The following is a 25,093-nucleotide window of genomic DNA, read 5'->3' on the forward strand; positions in this document are numbered from 1 at the left end:
AAGAAACTAATAAACAGCGCCTCTTATCGCAGACGATAAATGCTGTCATCAATAAAATAAAAACAAACGTTAAGAGAAAGTCTTTGAGGTCGTTTTATCCTTTAGTGACCCAAAATAGTTTCCCCTAAGCAGCTATCCGTCTCTTAACTTCTCCGCTGTAAATGGGCATGCGTCTTCTGACACACACACACATACTCCGACACCCCACCTAAACTGCGAGGTTGGCGCGAGAGGTAGAAACACCATCGCTGCTCGCGTGTACGGATAGTTTTGTTGCAAAAGGGTGGTGCTGTTGCACGTTAAACCGATAAGGGGGTAGGCTTTGGCGCTGTTTGCAACGCCGTTACATATAAAATCCGTTTTCCTCAATTTTAGAACTTGTTTGAGGAAAGCGTGTGCTCAAAGAATTTGGAAATGATGGTAAAAAAGGATTTATTCCGAAATGGATATTTAAAACTGGACGAAATATCTAAGGATCCATTCTGATATGGTTTCTTTCGAGAAATTTAAAATATGGACCTTGGTTGTTATTATTGCCTGTTGGATACAACGCACAAGTACCGAGCTAACAGGTGAGTGCATAAAAAGTTCTAATTTACAATTCAGCTTTAAAAAATTATGAAATAAAGACTACAAATAACGCAAATTTTAGCAACTGTTCTGCACCCTTCATCAAAGCACCCTTCTCTTTTGAGTTCGATGCATGCAGTTCTGTTACATCTGATTATTTTAGTTTTAATATATTAAAAATATAAGAAATTAGGTTAAAAATACAGAAATAAACAATTTTTCAACTTCTGGAAGCTACCAAACGAATTTTTCTTTTGACAGTGTTTCTTTTGGTTGGAAAAATGTATCAAACAATGTAATATATTGTTGAAAGTTACATCGTCTGCTAACATATAACCGGTTAAAGTTACATTACGATCGTCTGCTAGCAGATAACCGGTTCAAGTTACATTACAATCGTCTGCTAATAGATAACCGGTTAAATGTTAAATTACGTTCGTCTGCTAGCTGATCAGTGGTTACCCGTAAATTTCACTGATATAATTTTCATAATAGTTACTATTTTGTGGTACAGTCCTTGTCTCCAGGTGCTTTGACTTCCTCTCTCAGCCACTAGGATGGGGGCTTATTTTCCCCACATGTATGTCATAATTAATTTCATAATTTTGTTTATTTATGTAAAAATAATAATCTGGTAATTTTTCTTAAGATCTGATACGTGGGCAATGTCACGTGACAACAGTTAAGCTAAGCTCTGGAAACTAGGAATACCGTATGTCTTGTAGAAACATATTCACTAACTTCCGCAGAATTAAGAATCATTTAAATAAAAAAATAATAATAAAAAAATACAGGAGCATAAAAAGGCAACGGACCGTAGGACAGGATTGTGGGGGAGCTTGGGGAACAATATAACTAAAGTCGGTTTATTCAGAAAATTTGAATAAGAAAGGTGACCTATGTATCGGTGCAGGCTGTATCTATGGCGTTATTCGTGACTATTGACTGAAAAAGCCAACATACGTATAAATAAATAATTTTTCTGTTTATACTTGAGACAGCCACATAGGGTTAGAGGAGCTTACAGGAGCGAGAGAGATTACAAGAACATTGCCATATTTAGCAGTGGTCAAAACGCGGAAGTGGAAGTACAGTAATATGTCCCTGTTGATCACTTGGTTATGTCAGGCACAGAGATATAGCCAAAGGTCGAAAGGTAATGGTGTGTAACATCACGGACACAACAAGCCTTGGAACCACAAGCCTAAAGTAAGGGACTATTAGTTTATATACAGCTGCATATGCTTCATAAGTCTCTTTTGTCTGGGTGAACAATGCAATAGTGCTGTGAACGGCGACAGTGGTTGTTCACAATTACCATTAAATAGCCTTTAAATGTTTGCTTTGGAGATTGTTGAATAGAGGTTCAGTATATAAACGCGAAGATTTCTCCTTATCTCCTCCTTTTAGAGTTGGCTTCGATAATATTCATATTTCATGACAAATCAGATTTCTGAACTTGCAAGAACTTTAAAAGTTGTCTTACGTAGCCTTGCCTGACATTAACTTATCATATTTACAGTTTAGTTTCTTTCGCATTTTTTTCACTAAAGAGCTGGGTTTTCTCTTTCACTCTTAGCCTCCCTTCTCTTCTCAGCAACTATTAACTCCCTGCTAATTCCCAAAAGATCAGACGCCAGGGAGAGAGCAATTAGACAAATCAATAACTAACTCCTCTCCTCGTATCGACTAACTCCATCAGTTATCACAGACACGTGCGGCGACCTACTGTTTCCCATCGTTGGGTTTTTAAACCCACCACATTCGTTTCTCTTCGTGCATTCCCTGAAAACTACAATCTTCGAAAACGTATGTCTAGAGGAAATAAATTCCTTCTATTCCCCCCTCATTCCAACTATGAGAGCTTCAACCAAAGATGCTTTTCTCCTCCAAGAGTTTTCTTCTCCATAATATTCATATTTAAAAAGCAAAAACTTCGGGTGCTTTTATATACAGAATATTTTCCACATCTTTATGCTACCTATACAAAAGAGCTACACGGTCCCTTCAGGTTCTCTGAGTCACTTTACCATGTTTAAGCTTTCTTCTATGAATAGGACCTTTAATGGATCAGAAATATGTATCTCGCTTAGGGTGGATCATCTGGCCAGATAATCTTCCTGGGCCAGAGAAGATTATCTGACGTGAAGCAAAGACGAAGGATTCAACTTACCTTATCACCTACGTGAACCACATGCATCTTGTCAATGTTGTCCAATAAGAAAGAAAGGTGGATGAATGAGAAATGTAGCATCTCACAGAACATATGGGTAAACACCGGGTAAAATGTCTTAAGTTAGTTGCGGAGACATAAAGAGCGCGCATGGGGCAACAATCTTACCAATCTACGATTGAGGGATCAACGAAAACTTTCCCAAATCACGAAAATATGAAGTGTGTCCTTTAAGATGACCAAGAGAATATTTGACAAGGTGAAAAGTTTGGGTGAGTATCAGAGGACTTTGCCCAAAAGACGTGTTCTAATAACATTCAAAAAGGGTGAAGCTCCCATGCAAATCCCCAAGAGGAGAAGCAAGCACTCTGGGGAAGAAATTGTAATTTTAAAGAACAATCTCCAGAAACTTCATTCTGGAGATTGTTCTTTAAAATCACAATTTCTTTAAAACAGAAGGTCCGAAAGAAGTTAAACCTAAGGTATCGGTCGTTCTAGATTCATAAATGGCTTCAGGATTACTAGAGAAAAGGGAGAGGGATGGGGGGGGTAGACGGATCTGGGGTCTGCGTAAAATGGTTGCAATGGAGATAAAATGTGCAGCACGATTATGCAAAATATTTGATTGATACAGAGATTCGTCACTCTTCACAGGGGTTGTAAAATTATGTGCTCCATAACTAGAGATCCTCTCCAGATTGCTTGGATTACCTCAAAGGAAACCCATACTATGAGGCTTGGTGAATTTGTCCTGTCCTTGAAAAAAGGACATAAAATAAGCTGTATATATAATTTCTTATTCTTATTAAGAATTTCTTACATGTGTGGCAATACACTCCTTGGTTTATAATTTAACCCAACGTCGTATTGGGTCATGCGCAATGATATTGTAACAAGACAGGTTTAATCTACTGTCTCTTCAACGATTCAGCAAAAAATAAAGATAGACAGGCAGAATTAAAGAGGCACTTCAATATCAGCTAAAATTTTCTCCATCAGTACATATCCCCCCCCTTATATTTGGTATGTCCATAGGTTACGATCTCATCATGATAAGAAGCTGAACAGACTCTTCTCAACAAATAATCTCAGCGCATTTCAGATTACCGACTTTTTAAAATGTTTCCCACAGTGATCTTCACCTTTGTTTTAAACATACTCACAATAAACTGAAATAAAATGTTCGGTTTAATAATAGTTACCAAGCAACGGAATACTGTTATTTGTACCCACAAACATTTTGTTTTATTCTGGAAGGCTTCAAGTCTGTCACTTTTCGCTGACAATGGAAGCCAATAGGAATTTTTGTTTTTCACATTCTTAGATAACACCAGAATCAGTTTTCTCAAAGATGACAACCTCGCGTTTAAAATATTTCTTCAAAGATCTTTCTTAACGCTCGATACGATTTCTAGATACACCCGCATCCGTATTATAAGTGGATTTTGATGAAAATTTATTTGGCTCGCTTAGAAAGTTTCCTAGAGCCACTCCAACTCTTTCATTAAAATCTCAAATAGAAACCTAACAAACAGACAATTTTTAAATACATACCATAGATTATTGATGAACTATGAGTGTAATTAGCAGAAGTCATGAAAATTCTGTTTTTAGCAATTCTCTGGTTGTGCAAATTAATGAATAATATGGTAGAAAAGAAAAATTCTCGGTTCAGTTATTGCGCATATAACGAGTGAATATTAAGTTATTAATTACGTATACTTAAACATACATTATGCAAAAATAAGTTGTCGGGTGGTATGATTACAAGTTCTTTTGCATCGGATAAATAAGGCACGCTTACCTGGAGCTCCTTAGTCGAGCAGTCACGAGGAAGACAGATGATCTTTCTGATTTTCAGAAAGGTATTATCGTTCGAAAACGTTTAGCAGGAGCTGCAATTGAGAAAACAAAGAAAATCACCGGTGTGTTGAAAGCAACATCTCAAAAGTATACAATGAGTGCAAGAAGAAAGGAGAATGCAACTCTAAAAGGAAGAAATGTGGAGAATTTCGGTACTCCAAGAATTTAAAGTCATTATGCGTCAGAATAAAAGATCTAGTGTGCAACAAATGACTGAAAAATTTAATTTAGGCAAAGAAAGGTCCACTTCCAATCGAACTATCCGTTGGGAGTTGAAGAATCTGGGATTTGGTAGTCATGTACCACTTCTTTCTATAAAAATTCGAGATTCGATTGCAGTGGTACCATCAATCCAAAAGACTGGACTTTGCATTGACAATGTTTTGCACCAGAATGAAAGTGTCTCGCGAACATCAAGAAGCCATGCATGCAGACGTTTCTTTTCCTTTACTCAAGCTGCTGGAAATTATATGGTATGGGCTGAATGACTCTTAGAAACATTCTAATATCTACGCCGGCTGCCTAATTCTCCGGCTCAAAATTGAGAATGTCTGGGATGTTGTAAAGGTCAGTTCGGCTTCGCAGTTCTCTGCCGATTACTATACAGCAGCTGACAAATATCCTGATGGAAGAACGATCAAATCTGGAGTTAAATTTCCTCAGACACAGTGGAATCCATGCGACGGCGGGAAAAAGTTGGCCCTACTAGATACTGAATAATGTTTCTAATTATTTGGCTAATGAGTATATATTATTTGTTAACAGAGCCCAGTGGTGAATGGTACAAAAGTACATGCGCTAGAGTGAATGTGGTTGAAGCTCGCGTGACTGCAAATTATGGTAATGCCCTTTTGTGTTGTCTTTATATTGCGAACTCTGACCTCACGTGATAGTCACGGAGTACAAAGAGAACATGTTTTTATTGATTTATTCATTAATAATTAATCGGTGAAATGTTAAATCGGTTTTCATTTTTCACTGCATGTACGCAAATGAACATAAACAAAAATAAACAACGCGCCTGAAATGTAAAAAAAAAAAAAAAAATGTGTACATTACCTAATTTGTATCCATAGGCTCAGTTCACATCGTGCATTCTAGTAGTTAAACTGTAAGCATCCATTTTGCGTATAATATCTTTATTGCAATCAGCGAGGTAACCAATGGAAACGGCATCAACAAACGTAAGGGCAATGCATTATGGGAACGTTATTAGTGAGGAGAGTTTATAGAATAAAAAAAGAATCTTTATTCTTTATTGAATCGGGCCACCATTGAGTCCAATAACAGCAAGTGTGGTGTTGCATGGATTCTACAAAGTGTTTCAATACGCTTTGGTCCAATTGCAACCATTCTTCAAAAAAAATACCATGCAGCTGCGACAAAGCTGAAGGAAGAAGACTTCGTTGCCGAATAGCATTCTCCAGAATATCCCACACATTCTCAATAGGACTGAGATCAGTTGGATGAGGGGACCAGAAAATTTGGTGGAAATCCGTGTCACTTTCTCTGAACCATTCTTGCAATGATTCTAACAGGCTGCGTTGTTGCATTGTCATTCATAAAATGGCCAACACTTTCAGGATAAAAGTTTAACATTGCAGGTTGCAATAGATCTCATACAAAATGTACACCCTGGATGAAATTCGACCTTCAATCAGTATCAACGGTTGAGTCCGTGCCAACAAAACATTCCCAATACCATGATACTACCTTCAGATATTTGGGTTGTCTTAACAAGGCAAGCAGGGTCCATCGCTTCGTGAGGTTCTCGCCATACTCCCTGTCTACCATCAGGGCAAAATAAAGTCTATCGTGATTCGTCTGACCACATGACTTTCTTCTTGTTCTACTGTCGAATCTCGAAGCTCTGGAGATTGGACACTGGAGATCACCATTGCAAGCGGATTATTCTGTTTTGAAGAAAATGCCACCCATTTTCTTGGTTGAATTCAGATGTTACTTGCTGCACACTGGATGTCCTATTTGACTCTACTTTAAACATGTTGCAAATAAATTCAACTATTAGCATACGAAAATGCTTTCTGAAGAGAGAAGAATAGAAATGAAAGGAATGAACCGTATAATCCTTTGAAAAAATGCGACAGTTAAAGTGGTTTATTTAGCTTTTTAAAATAAATGGCGCTCACACGAAGTAATTGGTCATGAACAATATAAAATCTGTTCAGAGATTATGATTTAAAATGTTATTAATGAAAAACCCAAACACGAAAGGTATAAGAACCTATAGTTGAAGACTGAGAAGAAAGAAAATACTTCTTGATTTAGATTAGAGACTCGAATTTCTATGCGCCACTGTTTTGGGAAATAATTCTTGAGTGTGGAAGTAGAAGAGAAAGTTGGTTCTCTGAGTTTGGAGGTTAGACAGCGAATGGATGTCGACTGGCTGAGGAACATGTTTGGAACAGCTTTGGAAGAGAGTGGAGGAATTGCAGATGGCAATTCAGAAGAACAGTGCCCATGGAAGTATCTATAGATAAGGCATGCAGCAGAAACTGATAGTGGACAGACTTTGTAAGGGACGTGTCATTAATTAACCTCAGTGCAAGTTAATTAATTCCAGAACTGATTTAAGAAAGATTGAAATTAACTGTTTTCTTTGCTGCATTGGAGAATTACCTGAAGATCGACATTTAAGGAACTGGCGGTGGATATTAGGGAAGTTGAGATCTGTGAAAAACTAAGTTTCTCAAACTGGAAGATGGTGTAGTTGTGCATTGTGATTAGCAAAACAGTGGATAGGCTTTTCAGTCAGTGAAGAAGGTCATTAATGTACAAGAGGAAAAGAGTGGGAGAAAGAACTGAACCTTGGGGATCGCAAAGGTTAGTGGCAAAGTTAGAAGACAGAGAACCATCTACCATTACCCACAGCGAACGGTTATAGAGAAAACTGAATACCCAATTGCAAAAAAAAGTCGGAAATCCATAAGATGGAATCTTCTTTAGAAGACCTTTAAGCACGATCAAAAGTCTTAGAAATGTCAAGGGCAACTAATTGTGTTTCATCAGATTTTTCTCTTAAATTTTTCTAAAGATGAATAACATAAGTTCAGTGTATCGCCAATGGATCGACATTGATGGAATCCATATTGGCGGTTAGTGATCTGTTAGAAAGTTTTCAGACAGCTTTAAGGTTGATGGATTTCTCTATTACTTTGGAAAGAGTAGAGGTAAGCGAAATGGAAAGATAACTGGAAAGGGAATGTGAATTATTCATCGTTTTTATGGCCTGGCTGATTATGAGAAAATTTCTAAGCAGAGGAAAAACAAAACTGAAATGAGAAACTAGAAAAAAGCGACACACAACAGGAGAACTTTGGAGAACAAGCGGAGAAGAGCCATCAGGACCTGGAGCTTTTCTGGCATCAAGATTGTTCACAACTCTTCTAATGTCCTTCTTTCGGAAGACCATGGGTGGCATTGAGCGGCGTGTACTGAGAATGGTAGGAGGTTGTTTAAAGATTGTCGATACAAGGGTTAGAAGAAAAATAGGATGCTAGTAAGTCGGTTTAATTTTTAGCTCAGAATACAAAAGAACCATCAGGTTGAAACAGAGGTAAGAGAACAGATGGGTATAAGTCGCAGCCAATGGCTTGGGAAAGAGATCATAATGCCCCACTACTATTTGGATAAGAAGCAAGTCATGTGCTCTTAGCCGGTACAAAGAGTTTAGATTGATTAATACATGATTTTGAGTTGTTGTTGCGAGCTTTACTGTAGCTAGAAAATAAAGCTTGAGATTTGGATGCAAGCCAATTGAGATATGCAACATTCTTATCTTGAACAGCCTCAGCACATTTACTGGAAAGCCAAGATTTAAATACGGGCGAAATCTTATGATGGAACGCAAAATAAAGGATTCCTTCCTTACAACAATAATTTCATTGATTCAATTTAAGAAAACATTGTGATCAGAAGATTTCAACCAGTAATCCAACCAAGTAAAAGAAGAATAAAATCACGCTGATCATTCTATTTCACATTATTGTAATGCCAAATGTCACGAGGGATATGACCATTACGAAGTTGTGGTCTGAGGCGCCTAGAGGACTATTAACATTGACCGTGTACTTTTAGTTGTTGTGAGAAAAGTAGGAAATGTGTTGGGTATGTGGTTGGGATTGCCTGTTATTCTGATAGGTAAATGAACAAGCTGTGTGAGATCATAATCACCAAGTCCACAGCATTTCAACCAGCTGGGTCCGTGAAATTATAAAATTGAATCTAGCTGGAGTTGTTAACATTATAATCGCAAGGAAAATTACTTCACTGTTAGGAAAGTTGGACAGGAGAAAGTCAAGCTTCAAAAGAAAGGATGTCAAAGAGTTCCGAGTGATTAGTAGAGTTGGAAAAACAAGAGGCAACAGACGAATTTGACAGAATGGAACAGAGAAATTTTAAGCAGGATATGATATAAATTTGTTGAGCACACTACCACCTTTGAAACGAGAGGAATCATAATCATGAATCAAAAGAAACCAGTTCAGGTTATGCTTTCATTTCTCGCACAATTATCTAAAATGTTTAAAACGTTTTAATTATCTGATAATAGTTTTAGATAATGAGCTGAAAGACTCCAAAAAGCCAGTCGCTCACCATGTTATTGGAAAAAAAGCAAAGGTTACCACATTGCTGATAAAAATGAATCTATTACCACATTATTGGCAAAAACGAAACTGCCAATAGAAGAAAAAGTGATACAGAATGGATTTATTCGCCTCGTGAGAATGGATTTATATTTATATAATGGATTTATTCGCCACACATTCTAGACCAGCTATCTGATAAAGAGAGTAAACTAGGATTCATCAGACCACAATACCCGTTTCTGTTCCTGTACAGTTCAATCACGTTGATTCACACTTCTGGTTGTTTCCGAGTTTCGCTGTAATGAGTAGTTTGCGGTGTGCAGTATAAATTATACTGCAATTACTGGAGAGTAGGTGGACGATTCGACCTCACAACTCTACAATACGCCTTCTGCTTTATTCTCTTTCTGTCACGGCTGTTCCATCCCGAGGTAAGCGCACCGTCTTTCGATAATTTCATGTAAATTCTGGATATTTTAGCCAGGGACAATCCTCTGTTTTCTAAGTTGCAGTCCAGCTTATCCCGTACTAATAATAAACGTTTTTGGAAATCGTTTACATCACGAGTTTTGATCATCTGGATTCTACCTTTGTTTACTGCTGGCTGAATCTTAACGTATCAGGATTGGCATGTAACTAAACAGCGCCATTCCATGGCTTGAATAAGTTTCCTTTTCACTGTGCCAATTGTTAATACAAATTTGGATTAGGCAGGAAGATTTCTAATGTCTGTTATTGTTGTTATAGGGTTTTAGGCGCATCCGCGCTTAGGTTACATTGCCCCGTATGTATCATGGCTGTAAATTATGCATTTTTTGGTCGATGTGCCTGTTTGCTGGACGCAAAACCAGAGTTTAAGGGAGGTAAAAACCATGCCACCCTAGCACTGGACCAACTAACTCAATGAGGTTGCGAAAAATGTCCATAAAATTATTCTCGACATTGATTGAATTTAAACGGGATGTTTTCCAGCCGAAGCGAGGAAAGTGGTGCCCAAATGCACTGTGCTACATAGATATGTGCAGTTATATATATATATATAAATATATATATATATATATTTTTTTTTATAATTAAACATAAACAAGTTTCGTATCAATAGTTGTGTGTATTCTATAATATTCATATAGATGTTGTATTATTGAATGATTAATGAGTCTTGATTTGACATTCGAAAAAAAGGTCTGCATTAGTATTTTTCTATATTCCACTGTTGATGATCGCGCTTAACGTTACTGAAAAGTTGGATTCCAGTAGTTTGAGAAAACTTTATTTTTTCCTTAACTTTCAAAAGTCTCTTTTTACTCAATGATGGCGCTGACTCTTTCAAAGTTAGCATTAGTAGAGGCATATGAGGCAAGAAAACGAGCATGTACAGCATCAGACAAAGAAAAAAAAACTTCCCATTTCACCCATCCATTCGCTGCAAAGGTTTTGTCTCCAGTTCTTCCTTGAATTTATTTAAGCTGTCAACTTCCACAACGACAGATGGAAGTTTGTTCCAGCAATCAACCACTCGCTGACTAAAGGCAAATTTTCGCATATCTATTCTGCAACTGTCTTTCCTCAATTAGAATTTAAGCCCCCTCAGGTGCGGAATCTCAGCAAGCGGAAGAATCCCATCAGCATTGAGCTTGCTCCAACCATTCAAAGCCTTATACACCTCAATCAGATCATCTGGCAGGTGTCTAATCTCCAGGGGCTGCAATTTTCAGAACTGAAGCCTTTTTTGGTAAGAGCAACCATTTGTTCCACTCGCCGATCTCGTTGCCTTTCTCTGTTCTCGTTCCAGCAGTTCTACATCCTTCCTAAAATGAGACCTGCAGACTTGTATGCAGTACTCAAGGTGCGGCCTGACTATTGCTTTATACAAAGCAATCATCACCTCCTTATCTCTTCTAGCAAAATTTCTGTATATCATTGACAAGACCCCATGAGCTGCTCTGGCAGACTATCTGCACTGCTCAGAAAAGTTCATACCTGACTGCACAATTACCTCCAGGTCTTTTTCATTCTCTACAACCCTAAATGTAGACCCGTACAGTTGGTACGTTACTCAGGGGTTACTGCTACACATACTTTGCATTTTTGTACGTCAAACTTCAGTTGACACTTCTCAGCACATCTGCCCAACTTTTCTATATCCTCTTGCAGAAGTGTACTCTCATTACTGTCATTAACAACCCTGCCAACCTTCGTATCGTCGGCAAACTTGGACATTAAACCTGATTTACCTTCATAAATATCATTTATAAATATAGAAAACTACAATGGAGCAGCACCAAACCCTGGGGGATTCCACTAACAACACAAGTCCACGAAGAGCAGTTTCCATTGATCATCACTCTCCTTCTTCTCCTACTTAACCATTCCTTTATCCATAGCAGCAACTTGCCGTTAATGCCATACCGACAGTGGTGGATTTAGGGTAGGGACACCGGGGAACCTACCCCCCCCCTTTAGGTTTTCGGAAAATATACTCCAATTGTTTAAATTACCTTTAGCTGCAAAAAACTTTTTTTCATTATTAACATAGGATTTTATGTATTTTGTATTGTGTCTCAACTATTTTCAACTGACTACAGTTGGCAGCACTGATGCTAATGTGATCGCCATTCTAGTGCGCAAAATGGTTTCCCCCCTCCCGTCATTTTTTTCTGGATCTGCCACTGTATACTGCTACAAGTTGTACAGTAGTCTTCCATGTGCAACAATATCAAAAGCTTTTCTAAAATCCAAGTATATGACATCGAAATTATGTTTTGCATCCAGTTCTTTCGTGACCACATCATAGTATTCCATCAAATTGGTCAGACAAGGCTTTCCCTTAACAAACCCTTTCTCTGTCTGAACTGCAACTGCGGTCATGTCAAGATGATCCTGCTGTGCTTCTTTATCCAGGTATTCCATTGTTTTCTCCGGAACAGAAGTTAAACTAACAGCTCTAATTACTCGTGTTCACCCTTTGATTCCCCTCTGTGAATTGGGGATACTTTTGCTTATATCCAATCCGCGAGGACCTCCCCTGAATCTAAGGATGCTCTCACAATTATGGTTAGAGGTTTACTTACTTCCCTTGCTGCCTCCTTTAATATAACTGGATAGATCTCATTCACCCCAGGTGCCGTCCTTATGTCTAATTTGAACAATTTCTCCTTCACTTTGCTATCAGTTATTACAAAATCATTTAGCTCCCAGCCAGAGTTTTATAAACTTCTGGCATACCCCTTCCTGAATATCTCCCCATGTGTAAATGAAGATACAAAATACGCATTCAATTTATCGGCTACCTGAGAAGGATCATCAACAATCGAACCATCGATATCAAGTGGACCAATCTGATTCATCCCGTTTCTTCGTTTACATAAGTAAAGAACTCTTTGCTGTTTTTCTTTACATCCTTTGCCAACGATTTCTCATAATCTGCCTTTGCCTGCCTAACCTCCTTTGTGACTTGCTTACAGAGTAGCTTATATTTACCATAGGCTTCTGTGTCGCCTGATAATTTATATGCATCCCATGCATTTTTCTTCTCTGCAAAGTTGACGAAGTTTTACATCGTATTTTGTGCCTCGTCAAAATCCATCTGAAAGAATGTGTCTCCATTATTTACCATTTTAAACAGCTGCAGGCCAATACCCTTATATTATCACTGTCGTTGGCGCATGGACCCGCCCACAGAAAAGGATATTGGATACAGCTGGTAATTAGATCTTGAACAACGTACACATTATACCAGTTAGAGATACTGTTTTCTATGTTTACCACATCACACCATCCAACAAACTGAACTCGCCAACATAACAAGAGCTATCAATGTTTACAGTTACTAACACTTAGAGTTAAACATAGGAATCCGAAAAGTGCCTTACCGCTTTCGGCTATTTCAATCTATTTAAATTATTTCAATCTCATTAGCAGAAGACTGGAAAAAGAAGTACAGAAATAACTGAAGGAAATAAAGAAATGCTTTCTGCTGCATCAATATATACATTCATTGAGTCGATCCTTATTCTATGCCACAGTTGCAATCGCTAAAATTTTATAGCCTTCAGGAAGAAATCGTCCAATATGTGTCATTTACTATCCTCCCAGAATAACGGCATAATTACACACTTCAACACTGGAGGACAAAGACTGATCTCCAATGTATTATTGTTGTTAAGCTTCCGTAATACCATAGGTTGCATTGAGTGTTCTTAGATAAGTTACGTTCTCAACACTTCTGTAATAACCATTTGTTTTATTATAACAAAAATGTTATATAACCGATGTGCAAAATACATTAAAATGGGTGGGGCTTTAGTGAATGGAATTGTTAAACATTTAGATTAAATCTTAATGTAATAACTGTGAATGTCAAGAATTAGCCACGTGGGGAATTCAAAAGAAATCTGAGCACAGTTTGCAATGATAAATGCAAGCTCAAGAACTTTCCGGCAAAATACCAAAACAGTTTGAAAGTTTCGCAGATGAGGCTATGATTGATCTTCTTAAAAGCTTTCCAGGGACCAATGAACACATTGATTGAACCTTTTCGTATTAGGTAATGTCTATCCGATAACATCTTTCCATTACAATTTAGGTAATGGAAAGATAAACGCAATCTGCTTTTTAATTAAAATCAATTGATTTTTTTATTTGTCCGTGATTAAACAATTATAAAGTGAAAATAAAATTAGTTATGTTCTTATCCATTAATTACTCAGCCATTCAAATTAATTAGAACTCTATAATATTACTATTCTCCCTTATACTTTTAAGTCTTTTTTTTCTCTATATATAGAGACAAGCCGATGATTTTCAAAGGTGTTACTGTTCTAGCCCCAACTTATTTAAATAAGATAAACAGTTGTCGACAGATTAGGCAGAACGGCTCAGTACATAGCGATCAACCGACCAGACACTCTTAGATTACTTTGAGATCAGATGAAACAGTTTATTACCAAGTAATTTTATTACTTGATAATAAACTTGGTAAAAAATCAGTATCTTTCTACAATCCACCTCTAACCATTTCTCTTTATATTACTACAGATTTGTAAAGCTGTCGATGGAGAAGACCTATTTTTTCCAGTTAAAAAGCAAGAGCTCATTTCTACTCAATGAGCAGTGAATCTCGAAGATGAGTGAGTGTTACATCGTATTTTACACCCTAGTCATCGAATTCATCTGAAAAAATTAAATTCCATATAATGTTGGAAATGTTGCAGACGAATGTTGGAAAAAAACGTAGAGAACTGGCTGAAGGAAGCGAAGAAATGCTTTCTACAGCATCAATGTTTTCTCCCTTGGAATTCATCTTTATTCTGCGCCATACCTATAATAATATTTCATAGCCTTTAGGAAGAAATCCTCCAAAGGGAACCATTTACTGTTATCCTAAGATAACATATGGTAGGCATCAATACACACTTGAACATCAAGCCCAGAAAATTGATCTCACGCATCCTGTATTATTGCCTTCAAGCTTCAATAATGCCACAAGTGGCACTAAATTCCCTAAGATGAGTAATGTTCTCAACACGTCTGTAATAATCTTTTGATGTATTAGAACAAAAATGTTATGTAACAGATGTGTGCATTAGGTTCAAGTAGGATGCCTTAATCAATAGGACAGCAATCGAAAATTTATAGTTCAACTAAAGAAGTAGCTGTAAATGTCAGGAAATTAGTCACGTGGGGAGAATTTAAAACAAATCGGCACACAATTTTCAATTCAGAATGCAATCTCAAGAACAAAATGAGATAAAGTACCAGTAGTTGGAATGTTTGCATTGAGATTTTCATCGTTTAAATATCGTTTTTCGTCATATTGTTGAAAAAAAAAAAGCGAGTTTCCCCATCCCATTGTTGGAAAAAACGGCGAATTTCCCCACATTGTTGGGAAAAAAGGCAGTTTTTCACCACATTATTGGAAAAAAAGGCAGTTTATCATCACATTGTTAATAAAAGCGAGTTAATCACCACATTGTTGATAAAAGTGAGTTAATCACCACATTGTTGGAAAAAGCGAGTTTGTCACAACATTTTTGGAAATTAGCATTTCTCTGCTCCATAAACTAAAAACCATATTTTTTTTTCTTCAATCAATTCCTAATATCTTACATAATAGGAAGAAGAAACTTTTAAGAAGCACAGTAGAATGTTATGTGGGATACTAGGAACTTGTTTAAAGGAAAGATTGGTACAATGTCTGGTAGGGAGAATAGACGTGGACATTGAGAATGGAAGTTATTAGGAGAATGCAAAGTTTTGAGATGTGTGTATGGAAAAGAGAGATAAGATGGGTTGATTAAGTGAGAAATGTTTTGAGAAGTGGGGGGAAGTGAAATGTGTTGTGAGGTGAGGGATTGACAAAGGATGTGATGGAGGGGAAACTTGAGGGGAAGAGGCCCAATGTGAGAGTGAGGGAAACTATGATAGATGAATTGAGAGATGTCGAATATAGGGTGATGAAGAGGACATGGAGGTACGGAGCAGTAGTGTGTGTGTGTGTGTGTGTTTAATCCTTTTAAAAAATAATAAATTAATATTTTCCATCACTTGAAGTAATGAATTTCTCTCTTGTTGTTGGTTGGATTTTTAGGAGCGTCGGCGACATATTGCCCTGAGCACATTGTCTGTAAATTATGTGTTCTGAGTTCAACTTTGTTTGCTGAACGAAAAACCCGAGTTTTCGGGAGAAAAATCATTCTGCCCTCGCCTGAGTCCGACTAACTCAGTCGCGTTGTGAAAAAAGCCCATAAAAATTCCTCCCGTCATCGACGGGATTCTAACTCAGATCTTTTCCACCCTGTTTTGGGAGGGGACGGCGATCCTACCAACTGTGCTACCCACGAGGGCAATTTCTCTCTCTCTTACTTCCAAAGAAGCTATTCTTATTCCTGACACAGGAAGTCAAAACACTCACAGAATATTAAAAAGTTTTCACTTTTCATTTTCCACTAAAACCAATTTTGTTTTATAGACATCAGCATTTTTTATACATAAGTTTCAGACCAGGGAAGTGATATTGGAATGTAGTCATAGTCCACTTCCCAGATGACGAATAATTCCATTTGTTTTGTTTCCCTTGCAATTTATATAGGACATTCTCTTGTAATGCAGTAATAAGCTACATAAATTCAATGATCCAGGTAGTGAGAGACTGAGTTAGAATCCTCTCAATGAGGCGAGGAATTTTCATGGGTCTTTTGCAAACCTGGCCGAATTAGTCGGTCTCAGGAGAGTGTAGCAGGGCTTTTCCTCCCGGCAACTCGGGTTTTTGTCGAGCAAACAGCAAATCGACCACAGAACATGCAATTTATCGACATATTACATACGGTGCAGTATGGCCTAGGTTGCTGATACACCTAAACCCTACAACAAAGAAGAGATCACGGAATTATTATAATTAACTTATTATCCAATATCAAGCAGCCGCTGTTGACCTAGGTTCGAACAAAGTCTCGGCGGGAGAAACTTTATTTACAACGTGGACGAGTTTGTTGGACTCGGGCGAGGGCTGTATCATTTTATGTCCTGGAGTATCAGGTTTACGCCAGCACACAGGCCAATCAATCGAAGAATACATGCTCTTACAGACACAATATACTGTCGCGTCATAGTATTAGGTTTTCTGGCGCTGAGAGAACACACTCTAATAGTTATATGTTCTGCGATCACTCTGTCATTTTGCAAGAGGAAAGCTTAGCTTTCTTCGTGCTTTCTTCGCGCAAAATTTATCGTACAAGATACATAAATAAAAGAAAGTAGAAAGGTAAAAGAAAGTACAAATAACGCTAAGCTTTCCTGATCTTCAACGACCTTCTGAAATGCTCATTAAGCGGCGTAGATGATACACTGTAAACATGAAATACTTAACTGTAACGCGAATAATACACTCAGTGGCCAAAAATTTAGAAACTTTTATTCATAATACCTATTAGAAAGAGCTAAAGTTTCGATGCAACCGCCAAGGGACCTTGGGAGGTATTCGAGTCGTAACTGTCGTTGGAACAACTTTGAAAAATCAATAATCCAGGATTTTCCTTCAGGTGATATTAAAGATATTTCTCACTATAATCCTGAGGAATTAGCACTTCTCATTCAAAAGACAGTTCAGAAAGCCATTTCCAGATCAACAAGGAAGAAGTTGTTGACCACCAAAGCCACACCTTGGTCACAGGATCTCGTGATACTAAGACGTAAAGTTCATCGAGCTAGAAAACCGTTTCAAAAAGACCGAAGAAACAACAACATCTTACCATCAGAACTCTCAAGACTACACCAAGAATTTAAAAATACTAAGAAACTATGTGTCAAAACCATTAAAAAAATAAGTTGGAATCCTGGCAAAGTTTCCTAAAAATTGCTGGTAACAAGGATCCACGGGGTTTGATTTACAAAATCTGAAGAAAAAAATAAATCCAAGAGATATCCTTAATACAGTTATAACAAATACTGAAGACTCTTTAAAGTGGAACAATACTGTCAATAAAATACTAGACAGCCTCTTCCCGCAGGATGATCCAACCCTTGACTTCCTTCTGCAGGCTGAAATCAGAAATTTCAATGAATCGTATTTCACCCCCTCTTCAAAGTTTCCTTTCTCTTTGGAAGAATTAAAATCTGCAGTTAATTCAATGAAAAAGGACCAATTTCCTGGACTAGAACTACTGGAATGTATTTTTCTTGAACGTTTCTATGAGCTACGACCAAATCACATGCTTTTCCTCTTTAATAAATGCTTAGAATTTAGTATCTTTCCTGTTATTAGGAAAATCTTGGTACAAACTAAACACTAATCTGCATCCAGACATATTACTTATGGTTGCCCCCGGGGTCTATTCTTGGATCCTTAGTGTGGAACTTAGTCCTAAATGATTGGACTCTCTTCAATGATAACCCGAAAAATATAAATACAATAACACCGGCGACTTATCCAGTTCTTATCCACGGAAATTCCAGAAGGATCTAAAAACTTCTGCAAACAATATTCTCTCCAGACTATCTGACTGACATTCAAAATAAGCTTACAGTTTCAGTGACAAAAACAAAAAAAAAAAACCTCCAGTGATAAAATATCAAGAAAATTCACTTCCTTTGGTGTCCACATCTTGGTGGTCTGGACAGCCTTTTTGATGGACTGAAACGTTCGGACTTCAACTGCTTCTTTTACAGACGACATTGCCATTATTGTAAATGGTAAATTTCACCGTACTGCCATTGAGTTAATGGAAAACGCATTATTCCATGTGAACTGTTGGTATAACGAGGTCAAGCTTGCGGTTAATCCTAATAAAACCGTAGTTGTACCTTTTTCAAGAAAGAGAATTTCCAAGGAACTTAAGCCTATTTATTTCTTTGAAAAAATTCTCACTTGGTCTTCTGAGGTTAAATATTTAGGTGCTATTCCTTGATAGTAGTTTAACCTGGAAGCACCACCTTGATCATTGTATCAAGAAAGCTAAAATGATTTTCTGGGCCTCGAGGTATACTATTAATGGATTATAAAGCCAAACGTTGTCTATTGGGTTTATACTGAGGCTATGCATCGGCTGAGTCATGTTAAAAACAGCTTAGGCTGATGATATCTGCAAATTACAGACGCTGGCCTGGATCAGTATAACGGGAGCTATGAGATTAACTCCTACAGCTTCTATAGAAGTTCCCATAAATCTTTTACCGCTTAACCTCTTTATTCAGGCTGAAGCGTTATGGGAGCATGCAGGCTATTCCTGAACAATCAGCGGGAGCCAACAACCTGGAAGTGCAGTTGCACAAGGTTGTTGCAAAGGCAGCTCACTTCTAACCATGCCTTACAAATGGGTTCGGACAAAATGGTCCAATATTCCCATTTTGATAAACCCTTCAGTGTTCACCTTTTCAGTCGCACTGATTGGAACGATAAAACCAAGCCTAGAACCAATGGCGATTATTTGTTTTTATGATGGTTCCAAAACCTCATTAGGTTCTGGGGCAGGCGTATGCTGTTTAAACTGGGACTGTGGTCTTTCCCACAATCTAGGCAAATATGCTTCCGTCTTCCGCAGTTCATCCTATTCTGGCACGTGCGTATGAGTGCCTGAAGAAAAAACTATCAGAGTAGAAGTATTCAGATCTCCGACAGTCAGGCCACGCTCAAGCACTGAATCAGTGCTATATTTCTTATAAATTAGTTCACAACTGCCTAGAAACACTGGATCTTGTTGCGACCTGGAACAATATTCAACTGTTCTGGGTGTCTCGCAAATACGTTCGTAATCATAATCATATATTATCTATATAAGTCGCCTTTCCTTTTCATAGCCATTCTATACAGGGTCCAGTCACATTATTATGACCACCTACCTAGTATCCAGAATATGCGCTTTCGTAGCATGCACCGTAGCCAGCCGCCGTGGGAGGGACTCAAAAAGTGACTCGCGAAGGGACTCAAAAAGCAATCTTCCGCGAGGGACTCGCGGAAGATTGCTACGGGTATCTGTGACCATGCAGATTGCAGTGCACCCCCGGAGTTCCTGTAGGTTCCTTGGTGTAGGATCCATCCGTCTGATGTGTCGATTGAGGTGGTCCCATACATTTTCAATTGGGTTAAGATCCGAGGAATTCGGTGACCAAGGGAGTAGCTTGAAGTCTTCGTCGTGCTCCTCAAACTACACACGGACAATTCTGAGGACATGGCATGGCACATTGTCTTGCTGATAGATACCATCGCCCTCGAGGAACACTGTCAACATGTACGGGTGTACCTGATCGGCGACGATCCATAGGTAACCATTTGCGTTCAGGGTGCCCTCCAGACGTATCAGCGGACCCAAGCCATGCCATGAAAAAATTCCCCAGACCATAACGGCGCCCCCACCAGCCTGCCTTCTGCAACAATCGTGTCTGGGTGTAAAATTTTTTTTTAATTCTTTATTAAATCATTTATTTTATTTATTTTTTTTTATTTTAATTTTAATTTTTTATTTATTTAAAATTGTTTTTCTTCACGCGCTTGTGTCTTGAGTTCCCACTCTAGTGCAGCCTAATTTAAATTTATTATTATTATTTTTTCCTAACTGCACTAGGGATGGTTTTTTTTTTACCTTTCTTTTTTTCTCTATTTTTTTTTTTTTATTATTATTTTTCCCTCCTCCCTTTGGAATGGGCCCTCAGAGGAAGCTAGCCCACCTTCTGGTGGCCCAGATTCTCTCTCGAGACAGTACATGTTTTGCTGGGACTGGCCCACCTTCCAGTGGTGTGTACGAGTACCCAGAATCATCTGTCCAGGCGACTGATGCTTCTGGGTAGCCAAGCGGCCAGAACATAAGAACAGAACACACACACAAACCTACACCAACACATTTCTGGCCCTTTACAGTTGATTCTATTGTTCACAGCGATACGAGGCAGAGCTGAACTTTGTACATGTCCACAGACATGTGGACATATATACAGTCCATCCACTTGGTGGAACAGAAACCTTGACTCATGAGAAGGCCACCCGTTGCCACTCGGCCGGGGTCCAGTGTCGGTATTGCTCTGCAAACTGAAGGCGTTGTTTCCGATGAACGACCGTCAGCATGGGTGCTGTCACCAAGCGTCTGCTCCGGAGCCCAATGCGCAACAGGGTTCGCTGCACTGTCGTGTTGGAGTTTTCACTGGTGGGTGCAGGATGATTGTGTTTTACTATACAAAATGAGATAGTGAACCCAGGCCCGGCTCCTTTTGCCAAGGACGGGAGCCCCGTTCCGTTTGTGTATTTGATGGCTGTTCCTTGGTGGTAGGGAAGCCTAATACCCTTACAGGCCAGGCCAATAAAGTTGAGAATTTTTTTTTTATTTTTGTTTTTCTATATTGAAAACAGGTGGAGATAGGCGTAAGCCTGGGTGCCACCGACGATAAGATTATACATATACATATCGTGTTGGAGACTTTTCTGGTGGCCCCACAGTTTATTTGGACGGCCAGTTGATCAAAAGTAGCGCGCCGATCGGCCCTGACCAATCGTTTCAGCCGACGTTCACCAATGGGATCAATGGCGCATGGGGCTTCACAACTGGCACATCGGGTCGTCAAAACTGTCCCATTCGTTCAGTCTTGATACACTTTCACCACCGCAGCACGTGAGCATTTTAACAAAGTCCGCTGTTTCGGAAATGCTGGCACCCCTGGCCCGATAGTCGGTGATCATTCCTTTTTCCAGGTCTCCCCAGAATTGTTTTGGAGTTCCTGAATAAAATTTTTGGCAACAGGGTGATTGCTCATCACTACCCTGAGGTGTACATCAATGGACTAGCGTGTCGTCCAACGTCACAGATTTAATCCCACGTGATTTTTATCTCTTGAGTTATCTCAAAGACTGTTTTAAAAGAATCCATGAATCATTCCTGGAGTATACTAAACTGACATTTTATCGTGCATGTACTACCTAAAAAGGCTGTAAAGCAAGACTTTGAAAACTGTGGTATTAGTTATAATGTATACAATCCGGTTGAACAAGCTCTAATATCCAGATTAAAGCAGTTTAAAAAATGTTCCAATCTATGGGCGATCTTACCAGCGTGGTCAAGGCGATTCCTTCGAAAAATATGAAAACTTCTTTTTACATTCTAATATATGATTTTCTTTAAGTTGATTAAATCCTTAGGCAGTATATTACACGCAATATACTGCCTGTATATTTCGTGTGTTCTGTGGTGGGTCGAAAAACCCGAGTTTCCGGGTGAGAAAACAACACCCCTCGCTTGAGATCGACCAACTCAGCCACGTTGTGAAAAAGGTCCATAAAAATTCCTTCCTACCAACTGTGCTACCAACGAGGGCAATGATTCAAGGCGCACACTTGTCTGGCGGTATCACGGGATACTACATTTTCCTGCAAACGTCATAGACAGGACGCCCCCTCCAAAGGGGGAAGAGTTATGCTGGTTTGAGCAGACATCTCGTTGTGTGGACATATTGATCTGTATGTGTTTTCAGGAGGCTCAACTGGAGAAATTTCTCTTATAGCACGGCAATACCCAACTACATCATACCAGAATATTTCACCACTATATGGAGATAAACATTATCAGTATGGTCTGGCAGGCGTGCCAGCCTCAATCCTATAAACAAGAGTGTTTCTCTAGCTTTTTTTGCAAAGGATTGCCACCTACAAGTTTAGGCAAATTTTTGTTCTACCATTGCGATAAACGTTTTTAACCTTTAAACAAATTAACTATTATAGACAGTCGCTTGGAGACGTCTGGATTCGAGTCGCGCCACAGACTGGAATTTTTTTAAGGCCGTTTCAGTCAGAACTCGGGTTAATCGATTTAAGAGGAAACACACACTACACGCAAATGGGCAATACGCCTTAAGCTGGTGATGCGCCTAAAAAGGAACAAAAACAGTGATCAATGAAATTACAGGAAATATAATTAGGCCTTCCCTGGAATGCCTCAGTGAGCGCTAGGAAATGGGATTCTTCAACGTCTACCAACTGCTTCAAAAAGCTAAGGCTATCTTTGTCTGAAAACATCAGCCTTCCCTCCTCTTTTCAGATATTTTTCACAACAGACGAAGAAGTAGCCAGCAAATTAAGAAAGCAAGCAGACCTCAAAGATTCTGCTTTTTTCAGAAACTTAAACTATGCAAAAGTCTGAATTTTTCTTATATGTTTCTAATCTATTAGTGGTATATCTATTGTTGAAATACCTGTAATTTCAGAACTGTATAAATATTGTATTGTATTGTTATTTCTATCTTTTTTCTAAGGGAGCTTCCTAAAAAGCTTTTCGTTTATATGTTCCCCCTCCCTTTTTACTGTTGTCTCTCACCAAATGTAACAAAAAGGGAAGAAATCAAATTTACGATGCACCTTGAAGGGTGGTTCCTGACCACCCTTCAAGGTGCATCGTAAATTCACGAGAGGGGTGACAGAGTGCCGTCAACGGCACTCTGTCACCCCTCTCGCTAGTGGACGAATCCATCGAATTGCAGGTATATAGGTACACTGCATTCACGATGGTAATTCGATGTCAGTATGGATAGGCGTCGTGAGTTAACCGACTTTGAAAGAGAAATGTAGTGGGTGCCTGACGTATAGGTCACTCTAACAGAGAGATGGTACAGAAATTGCACTGTCCCCGTTCGACAGCATCAAGAGTGTATCGGGAATACGCCATTTCCTGAAGAACATCTCATCGTGGACAGCGCCGTGGGCAGAGAAGGGAGGTGGAGGAACGTGGCCGTCGACGTATTGTTTCAGCCAACCGGAGAGCGACAGTGGCACAAATCACCGCCGACTTCAACGAGGGAGATGCCAGAAACGTCTCCACCAAGACCATCAGGCGATCATTAGCTGCAATAGGTTACGGGAACCGCCGACCCATCAGAGTCCCACTGCTAACACCACGACACAGAGCTCTACGCCTCAACTGAGCGAAAGAACATCGGCTCTGGACCTTGGATGATTGGAGACGGGTCTCCTGGTCCGATGAGTCCCGTTTCCAGGTATTTTGAACGGACTGGAGGGTGCGGATCTGGCAGAAATTGCAAGAAACTATGCACCCGTCATGTCAACAAGGAACTGTTCAGGCAGGTGGACGGTCAGTAATGGTCCGGGGCGTATTGAACTGGTACACGTTGGTATATCTGGTACGTGTACACGCACCTCTGAACAGTCCAGGTTACGTGTCCATCCTTGCAGACCATCTGCATCCCTTCATGGTTTTCGTGCACCCATAGGGCAATGGACTCTTCCAGCAGGACAATTCATCTCCCCACACACAGAGCCGTGGTGACTAGAACACGGTTCGAAGAGCATTCCGCAGATTTTATCGCCATGGAATGGCCTCTCCATTCACCGGACATGAACCCTGTGGAGCATCTTTGGGATGCTGTCGAAAGGTGCGTTCGAGCTTTGGATCTTCCACCCAGGAATACGACGGAATTATGGACAGCGGTGCAGCAAGCATGGATGGAAATACCTGTGTAAAGCTTTCGTGAACTAGTGGACTCGATGCCTCGCCGTGTGACTGCCCTTATACGGGCTAAAGGCGGGCCTATATTACACTGAGTGGACATAAATGTTGAGTATAGCGAACAGCCATATAGGCCAGCAGAGTGTACTCGCAAATAAGGTCTTCTAATGGAGGATTTTAACTTTCCAAATATTGACTAGATGGTAGGTCACACTGGAACAAAGCTTTTATTGAACGATTTAGGCGACTGCTTTCTATACCAACATGTTAGAGAGGAAAAAATGGTAAAACACTCTTGATCTGATTATCAGTGGGACTCTTCGTGGATTAAGAAGAATCACCAAATAAACCACTAGGTGGCAGTGATCATAGTACACTGATGTGTTTTTATTAAAACATAACTACTGTCAAGGGTACACATAAATGATATTGCTTTCGTACAGATGACTACAATGGCTGTAGATTTTAAATTATTCTTAGTGGGATAAACTGATGGGGATCACGTCATTTCGTCGTATAAAAATCCATTGTATACCGCAGTTCCATGCATGACAGTTCTGTGTATGCAACAATTTGGTGGATGGCGCCTTGGTGAAAGACAATTGGTGGCTACGACAATTTGGTAAATGACAACCGGTGAGAACACACGCAATTTACAGACAGTATACTTGGAGCAACATGGCCTTAGTTGCTGATGCTACAAAACCAACAACAACATATGAAAGGGGAGTTCTTCCAAACACCAAAAGTAGAGATCATTAGTGGATGCTGGCTGAGTAATGCGCATCTTCTGACGTTCGGTATGCAACCCGCTGTATAGCTTTTATTGAAATAAGTTAGCAGTGGGCTAGTACTGTGGATGGGTTAAGGGTAGGCTGGTTACCTTCCCTGGAGATTGTGTAGGGGTTGGAACTGGAGTCCCCCAAGTCCCCTATATGGAA

The 25,093-nt window shown here is 39.2% G+C and overlaps 1 protein-coding gene across 1 annotated transcript in view; it reads left to right on the forward strand.

The window, feature by feature from the left end:
- The first annotated feature begins 272 nt into the window (after positions 1-272).
- The window catches only part of LOC150084343 (G protein-coupled receptor GRL101-like), a 129,073-nt gene continuing 104,252 nt past the window's right edge, over positions 273-25,093 (forward strand). The window contains exon 1 of the mRNA XM_090376190.1: positions 273-572. Coding sequence (XP_090232316.1) covers positions 488-572 — 85 coding nt within the window. The 5' untranslated portion in view covers positions 273-487. The remainder of the gene's footprint in view (positions 573-25,093) is intronic.

This window comes from Mastigoproctus giganteus, chromosome 6 (genome assembly GCF_048544385.1).
Source record: "Mastigoproctus giganteus isolate SK-2022 chromosome 6, ASM4854438v1, whole genome shotgun sequence".
Lineage (NCBI taxonomy): Eukaryota > Metazoa > Arthropoda > Arachnida > Uropygi > Thelyphonidae > Mastigoproctus > Mastigoproctus giganteus.